The following is a 9,130-nucleotide window of genomic DNA, read 5'->3' as shown; positions in this document are numbered from 1 at the left end:
TTTTTGGTTTTTTTTTTTTTTTTTTTTTTTGGTACCGGGGATTGACCTCGGATCCTTGCACTTGCAAGGCAGGCCACCAAACCACTGAGCTAAATCGCCGGCCCATGGGATCCTAGATTCTGTACTATAGATTCCTGCCTCCTGAAGGAAAGAATGACAGGTAGCACATGATAGGAAACTGCAATTCCTACTGCACTTCACCTTCCGGGAAATCTTGACGCTATACCTCTGGAGCAGCCAAGAGCTGTTTTTATTTACCATCCACCATGGCCAAGATCTTTGACTAATCTCTCAGCATCCTCAACTTTTAGCTTGGCTTTAGCGTTAGTGAGAAACATAAGGGTGAAAAAATTCAGTAAAAGATTTTATTTTATTTACTTGAGACAAGGCCTCACTATGTAGTTCAGGCTTAAACTTACTATGTATCCTAAGCTGGCCTCCAACTTGTGGTGATTCTCCTGTCTCAGCCTCCCAAGTGCTGGGATTACAAGAAGCGTGCATCACACACTTGGTTCAGCAACAGATGTTAAAAGCCCAAGTATGTAGTTTCAAAAGGTGTTAGAAACTTTCTTCTCTTACTGTGACTATTTTAACGGGGGGCGGGGATGAGTATTTTTTTCAGTATAATCTTCACAAATTTAACATATTAACTCTAAAAATACCTACCTTGTTAACTCTTGACATAACAGCAAAAATAGCAGCATCAGTCATGACAGTTGTCTCAATTCCAGCTTTGGATAAATTGACAGCCATTTCATGGCCCTGCAATAGGAGGGAAAGGCTATTGCTGGGAGAGAAATGACAGTGAAAAGAGCTTTCAAATGTAAATGGATCTGGGGAATTCTGTGACACAGGCATATCTAGCACACAATTTCTAACACATAACTCATTTTTCTGGTGAGTGGCAGCAAAGCCCAGGGGAAGCTAATAAACATATATTACGCTGCAGCAGCACAAGAGTGCCCACAAAACTGGAAATACAGCTTGCTTGCATAATCAAGCACAGCTAACAAGGTAGGTTCTGGCTCACTATTTTACAACATCCTGCATCCTTACATATTTCTTTTCTGAGACCTATTATTTAATTAAGGATCGAGTGAGTGAGATCAGAACAAGCACTAGTCATACTCAAGGTAATATATACTCTATTCTGACTCCTAAAAGAACCAATTATTTCCCTCTTTAGACCCAGCAGTTCACCCAACTTTCTTAAATCAGTGAGTCCTAAGATGCTCACTGCATGAACAACTCAACAATTTCCTTAATATCTTTTTAATGTCTCAATGTCTTCCCTATCAATATAAAGATAGCACAGACCCCATCCATTCCTCCTTACTCCCTCTTCATTTTTTATGTTTCTTAACAACTCCAACAGCCCCATACCTGACAGAAAGGAGCACACTCTGCCACAATAACATGGAATTTCCTCTTTCGGGCAGCTTCTTTAAGGAAGGCCTCTACTGTTCTTGAAAACCCAATGGTCATGATCACCTCGTTGGAGTGGATGTGCTCCAGAGCCTGGGCTGCAATGTTCTCTGTTGTGCCTTCTGCAAGAATAGTTTTGCAAGGAAAATATGAAGCCACCATGCTATAGTGCAGAGAGATGTGACAGTAACACGGAAAGGGTTGTCTGCCCTTCACATATACCGCCTCCCTGGCAGATCTTGGTACCAAGGGATAATAAGCTTAAAGTGAAATGTCACAATTTCTTAAAAGCCCCATTCCTCTGAGATCTTCTAATTCTCAAATTCTCAATCTATACCCCTTTTGCATCAACAGCCCTGCCTATCAACTGTCTCCCTGCCACTCCACCAGCTTCTTACAATGGTTCCTGAAGACAATGAATTCATGAAAGAATAGTCATCTGGGGAGTCCTAAAGGGCTGTGATCTAAACAGAGATTTCCCCTAAAACAACTCTTCCTACAAATTGGCCACAATGCCTCAGTCTGAGAAAGGAAAAAAAGAAAAAAAATGGGGGTAGGGTTTGGAAGCTGCAGTTTGGGGCACTGATAGAACCTGGCTTCTTCATCCCCAGAGGAACTCTGACTGTAATGAGTATCTGTCTTGGGTCACAAAGACGAGGATAAAGTTAGCATATATGTGTGTATAAAAGTTAAAGAAGTTTAGTGAAGGAGGCTTTATCAAGTGGTGCTTTTAGAGTTCGTTTTCTTTACAATGAAAATGAACCTCTGGCTGCCACAGTGGATCACGTCTATGAGGAGCTGGCTCTGTATGGATAGCGAAGTTTACTTTAGTCCTTCTACCTGCTCCACCCATTCCTAATCAGGATGGAGGATAAACTGCTGGAAACCAGAGGACTGGTAATCGCTCCATCTCTGCTGAAAAATAACGTCTATTACTTTTTTTCTTTTTTCTTTTTTGGTAGCGGGGATTGAACTCGGGTCCTTGTATTTGCAAGGCAGGCTGCTGAACCACTGCGCAAAATCCTCAGCCCCGAAAAATAACTTCTGGGGGCTTTGGTTTTGTCTTCTGCCTGCCACCTTAACCACACAGTGATCAGATCTCTTACCTAGCTCCACCAGCAGCTCATTAATTGCTTCAATGATGTTGGACTGAAGCTGGGCATAATGTAAACTGAAATCCTCGCTCAAGCCTCCGGATGTCAAGAGCTTGTGCAGGGACTCTTGCTGATCGCTCTCATCGCTGCGTCCATGTAGTCTATGGGGGTAACAAGACCCAAAGAGTGAGGTAGGGGGAAGTTGTGCTCAGGTAAGTAACAGGGGCTCCTCGGCAACACTAAAGGCTCCAAGCACGGAGAGGGAACATGCTAGGTCCAACCCGGGACCCAGGCCATGAGCCAGACCTGCCATACTCTTCGCGGATGATCTTGAGCACTCTCCGCGCCATGTTTCCCACGGTGGTCTCGGAGGGCTGTGCTGTCATCATCCTCCTGCCCTCTCTGCGGATCAACTCCATCAGCTCCCCTAAAGCCGGAGAGAGCGGGGCTGAGCGGAGCCGGTGCACGACAAGTCCTGAGCGACTTTTAGCCTTGGGATCAGGAATGAAAAGGGTACGGGGACGCGAATGCAGCCAGGCCTGCCTCACCAGCGTTACTCCAGAGATGGTCCGTGATGATCCGGCGTAGTAGCCCTAGGGTCTCCCGAGCCATGTCCTCAGAGCTACGCTGCCCGCCGCCCCGCTTCAGGGTCTCCACGAAGCTCTCGATTGTCTCGGACAATTCGGAGCCTTTCGCCGAAGCTCCCGGCATCTTGACAGCAGTCGGAAGACCCGCTGAACCCGCACCTGTGGGACGGCAAAATTGTACTTCCGGGGCAAAGGAGGTCAACTTCCGCTCTGCAAGAAAAATTCCAGTTTGAGCAGGGGCTGGTTCGTCCCCTCCGTCTGCGTAGACCAATCAGAGATGCGGAGCTCGAGTCCTCCCTTTCCAATGTCCAGAAGGAGGACCGGAAGTGACCTTTTCGGTCCCTTCAGACGCTAACCAACAGTGACTTGTCTGGCTGTAGTGGAAAGGTAGTCCCGTTGCTGTGGGAACAGCAAGTCCCTAAGCTTCTTCCCCACTAATGAGGTTACGTTAGAGAAGCTGCCGCCCTCCTTTCTGGCCGCCTGCAGTCTTGACAGAGCTCTTGTCCGCTTGCAAGACAGGTGCAGCACCACTAACCTAAATCTCCGGCTGTAATTTAGCGTCTGTTTACTTTAGGTAGTTTCCTCGATATGGAATCTTTAAGCACGCCTTTTTTTTTTTGTACCGGGGATCGAACTCAGTACCTAATGCTTACAAGGCAGGTGATGTAAGCACACATTTTTAATCCTTTTGTTACAAGTGACAACCCATGAACCAAAATCTGCAACAAATTATTAAATCTTAGAAATATTTGAAAAAGAAAAATAGATAATGACAAAGGGAAATTTAAACCTGGAATGCAAAGCGGTTCAGTATTTGAAAATCAATCAATATAATACATCACATTAACAATCTAAGAATTAAAAGCACGTGATCATATCAGTTGACACAACCAATTGACCAAATCCAAGGTTCCTTAAAGATAAACTCAGAAAACTGGGAATAAAAAGGAACTTCTTCAATTTGATAAAAGGCAACTACAAAATTATACATGTAAAATCACACTTTTTCTGTGGAAAACTGCTTTCTCTGAAGGTCAGAAACAAGGCAAAAGTACCTAATATCAATACACCTATTTAACATCATATGCAAAGTCCTAACCATTGCAATAAGGCAAGAAAAAGAAAAAGCATATAGAATATGATATAGAATATCAAGAAAACTTATTTACAAAAGACAATAAAACCTACAACAACTGTGTTTAGCAAGAATACAAAGTCAAAACACAAAAATGAACCATTTAAAAATCAGGAACTGTCTTTGACAAAGGGGCCAAAAAACATGATGGAAGAAAGGCAGCCTGTTTAATAAATAGTGTTAGGAAAACTGGCTATCTACACACAGAAGATTGAATCTAGACTCCTTTCACCATATATTAAACTAAAATAAAAATGGATCAAAGATCTAAATATTAAATACTTAATATGTGGTAAAATAAAATAGGTAAAACTCTTGAAAACATAGGCATAGGAAAGTACTTTCTGAACAGAACTCTAATTGCACAATAGATAACACCAAGAATCAACACAGAGTCACATCAAATGAAAAGGCTTTTGCACAGTAAAAAAAAACCAAAAGTGAAGACACACCCTGCAGAAGGGGGAAAATGTTTTGCCAGCTATTCCTTAAACATAAGACAAATATGTAGAATTATAAAGAATTCAAACAAATCAAGCGAGGCATGATGCCGCATGCCTTTAATCCCAGCACTCGGGAGGCTGAGGCAGGAGGATCGCTGTGAGTTCCAGACCAGCCTGGACTACATAGTGAGTTCCAGGTCAGTCTCAACTACATAGTGAGACCCTGTCTCAAAAATTAAAAAAAGTACGTATTGGGTATTGTATTTTAGCAACAAGAAAGTGTCCAAGACATCACTGTTGTTTTAACTTTCATTTTCCTGATTGCTAATAATGTTCCTTCTTTCATGTTTGTTGTTCTTTTGTGTGTGTGTGTGTGTGTGTGTGTGTGTGTGTGTGAAATGTCTATTTGTGCATGTTGCCTCCTGCTATTGTTTGAATGTTTCTTTTTAAAATTATTGTTTAAAAATTTATTAGTACATAATGATTACATTTATTGTAGGGAGTGAGAACATGTACATAACACACTTTAATTTTTTTACTTCCCCTTTCCCTCTCCTCCCTTATATATATCTCAGATCCTCCCCAAATAAAAGACCCAATCAAAACATGGGCAGCTGAAATGAACAGAAACTTCTCAAGAGAAATACAAATGACCAATAAATAAATGAAAAAAATGTTCAATGTCTCTGGCCATCAGAGAAATGCAAATTTAAACAACACTGAGATTCTATCTTAGTCCAGAAAGAATGGCTATCATGAAGACAACAAAGGCTGGGAAGGCTGTGAGGATGGGGAGCTGGGAGGAGGAACCTCTCTAGGCTCTTGGTGGGGATGAATATAAACTAGTACATGACTTTGAAAATCAGTATGAGGTTCCTCTAAACACTGAAACTAAAAATTTCATTTGACCCAGCTAGTCCCCTGGGAGGTATCTTTCTGAAAAGGTGAATACATCATTTTACAGTGACACATGCAAGCCCATGTTTATAGCAGCACAGTTCAAAATAGCTAAATCTTCCAAGTGACCTGCATGTCCATCAACAGATGAATGGATAAAGGAAATGTGGTATTTACACACAATGAAGTACTGTTGTGCAATAAAGGAGCAACAACTTGAGTCATTTGTAGAAAAATGAAATCACCTTGAGACAATAATAAATCAGACACACAAGTTTAAATACTGCGTTTTCCCTTACATGAGAAACCCAACAGGTAAATAAAGAGTAAGATTAAAGATGGATAATAGAAAATGAAAAAAAGAGATGGAAAGGGGAGAAGGAGGGTAGGGAAAAATGCAGCTGAGGGCATGAAGGGGAAGGGGATGTGAATATAATTTTAAAATATTACATGTGCCAGCTTAGGATGTATGTAATGCAAACATGTACTGATAGAAAATTTTTAAATGGGAAAGGACTTAGAAGTTAGATTTATTCTATAAGTTTTCAGAATTAACAATTATTGCAGAAGTGAAAATAGCTATCATGTCAAAAAAAAGGAATAAAGAGACAACCCAGAGAATGGGAGAAAGTCTTTGCCAGCTGCTTTTCTGATAGATATATAAAGAACTAAAAAAAAAAAAAGCAAAACACATCAAAAAATCAAGTGGCCTGACCAATAAATGGGCAAACAAATTGAACAAACACTTCTCAAAGTAAGTATGAAAGGCCAAAATATAAAACAGTGTTAAACTTCTTTAGCCATTACAGAAATGCAAATCCAGGCTTTATTGAAATTTCCTCACACTCTGGTCAGAATGGCTATCATCAAGAATAAAAAATAAGTGCTGATCAGGATGCAGGGAGAAAGGAAAGGAATCCTTCTGCACTGCTAATGGGAATGTATATTAGTACAACCACTGTGGCAATCAGTATGGCAGGTCCTCGAAAACTAAAAATGGAATTACCACATGAGGTATATACTCCTCGGTAATTTACCAAAGGAATGAAGGTCATCACACTATAGGGATGCTTTGCATGCCCGTGTTTATTGTAGCACAATTCGCAATCGCTGAGATATGGAACCAGTTTAGTTGCCCATCAACAGATGAATAGGTAAAGAAAATGTGCTATATATACACAGTGGAGTATAATTCAGCTAGAAAAAGAACAAGACTATGTAATTTAAAAGAAAATGGATGAAACCGAAGATCATCTTATTAAGAAAATAAACCAACTGTGCCTGCCTCACAAGTGCCAGGTCCTGAGTTCGATCCCCGGTACCAAAAAAGAAAAAAGAAAGAAAGAAAAAGAAAATAAGCCAGACTGAGGTAAGTATCATGTTTTCCCTTATATGTGAAATCTAAAAAAGATGACATGAAAGTAGATGGGAGACTGTAGCAGATAAAAGAAAGGGAATAAGGAGAGGGAACGCGAGTAGAAGGGAAGATATGATCCAAATATTTGGATGTATGAAAATAATACATTGTAAAATATAAAAATGTATTTCAGAAAAAACAAAATAGCCTTATTCCTGTAAATAGAAATTCAGAAGAAATTAGAACTATTAGTTCTTTTTTCTATTACTACAATGAAACATCAGAGGCAGGCTAACTTTATTTTTTAAAGGTGTTTAATTCAGCTCACAGTTCTTGAGGCTAAAAGTGCATGGTCGGGGTGGAAGGCAGGCAGTGGGGACTTGGCCTTTGGTGATACCTAAAGGTGGATGGTATCACAACTGTCACGATGGTAAGAAGAGATCATATCTGGAAACAGGAAACCAAAGAGAAGGCGTGGGACCAGGTTTTCTTTTATAGTAGCCTTCTTGGGAGAACAAAACTATGTCATTTAGAAGAAAATGGATAGAACTGGAGGTCATCTCATTTAGCAAAATAAGAAGAAGAACAAACCTGTCATTTACAAGAAAATGGGGCTCATGAAAACTATTTTTATTCTCACTAGGCCTCATTTCTTATAGTGTGCACCACCTTCCAGTGTCACTACACAAGGACCAAGCTTCCAACCACATGTACCTTAAAGAGCAAAATGCAAAATAGATAACATAAAATGAGAAGCTAGACCTTTTACAAATGGGAAAGGGAATAAGAGTCATATGAGCAAGGGAGGAGAGGGAAAGGGGAAGTAAAAAAATTAAAGTGTGTTATGTACATGTTCTCACTCCCTACAATAAATGTAATCATTATGTACTAATAAATTTTTAAACAATAATTTTAAAAAGAAACATTCAAACAATAGCAGGAGGCAACATGCACAAATAGACATTTCACACACACACACACACACACACACACACACACACAAAAGAACAACAAACATGAAAGAAGGAACATTATTAGCAATCAGGAAAATGAAAGTTAAAACAACAGTGATGTCTTGGACACTTTCTTGTTGCTAAAATACAATACCCAATACGTACTTTTTTTAATTTTTGAGACAGGGTCTCACTATGTAGTTCAGATTGCCCTGGAACTCACTATGTAGCCCAGGCTGGTCTCGAACATGCAGCGATCCTCCTGCCTCAGCCTCCTGAGTGCTGAGATTACAGGCATGCACCACCATGCCTGGCCCAATACCTACAATTTAAACAAAGAGATTTATTTTAGCTCATAGTTCAGTCCATGTTGAGTTGGCTCCAAAGAAGAAAGAGAGTGACCAAGGGATCCAGAGGAGGAAAAGCGGCTCAGGTTATGGGGACCAGGAAGCAGAAAGTTAAGTGGGGATCCAGGAAGGGAAATGCACCTTCCGGGCCAGCCCACAGTGACCACCTCCTGTAACCAGATCCTGCCACCAAATAACAAGTCAGCTCTAGTGACCCATAATCCAATCACCTTCCAAACACAGGAGGCTCTGGGGGCCATTTTAGATCTAAAACATAACAATGCAATATCATTTTAAACCTCCCTGGCTCTCTTAAGATATTTGATGATACCTTGTGTGTTGGTTTCTTTTCTCAAACAGCTCAAATTGATTATGGGACAAAAAGCTTCAGTCCTTATGTGGAATAGGAAAGGGTCTACTGATCAGCTGGCCTTATATTCAATTGTTGATCCAATGTGGAAAGTCATAGCACATGAGTCAGTGCAGATGGGCATGAGCCGAGCAGAGTAGGAGAAAAGGCCACTGGAGCAGAGGAGAAGGCCGCTGATAGCCGAGTGGTTTGGCATAGCTACCCACAGGAGGGGACCAGAAGATATGGACTTGGCTCATCCAAACTGTTGCTTCTCTCTGTGGAGTACTTGATAGCTTGCCTTGAACTTGGGCAGCCTTTGTTTAGTGCCAAGGGTGTTTATGCCTCCCCATGGGTCACAAGCTCACAAGGAGTACTTCCTTTCCATAGATTTTAGTAATTTTCCTTCTCCTTTTTCTTTTTCTTTTTCTTTTTTTTTCTGTACTAGGAATCGAACTCGAGACCTGGTGCTTGCCAGGTTTCCACCCCTCCCTCTCTCCTTTTCTAATCTCCTCTCCCCCTCAGGCCTTCAGGTTTCAGAGT

At 40.9% G+C, this 9,130-nt stretch overlaps 1 protein-coding gene across 1 annotated transcript in view; it reads right to left on the bottom strand.

Annotated features, from left to right (window-relative positions):
* Eif2b2 (eukaryotic translation initiation factor 2B subunit beta) overlaps positions 1-3,230 on the bottom strand; it is a 6,386-nt gene extending 3,156 nt beyond the window's left edge. Inside the window, exons 1-5 of the mRNA XM_010645520.3 lie at positions 3,068-3,230; positions 2,826-2,946; positions 2,532-2,680; positions 1,384-1,547; positions 667-762 (exon numbers count right to left, since the gene is read on the bottom strand). Of these exons, the coding sequence (XP_010643822.1) occupies positions 667-762; positions 1,384-1,547; positions 2,532-2,680; positions 2,826-2,946; positions 3,068-3,230 (693 nt within the window). The remainder of the gene's footprint in view (positions 1-666; positions 763-1,383; positions 1,548-2,531; positions 2,681-2,825; positions 2,947-3,067) is intronic.
* Between the last annotated feature and the right edge of the window lie 5,900 nt (positions 3,231-9,130).

This window comes from Fukomys damarensis, unplaced genomic scaffold (assembly GCF_012274545.1).
Source record: "Fukomys damarensis isolate Sample0158 unplaced genomic scaffold, DMR_v1.0_HiC HiC_scaffold_21, whole genome shotgun sequence".
NCBI lineage: Eukaryota > Metazoa > Chordata > Mammalia > Rodentia > Bathyergidae > Fukomys > Fukomys damarensis.
This window is presented reverse-complemented; position numbering and strand designations above follow the sequence as displayed.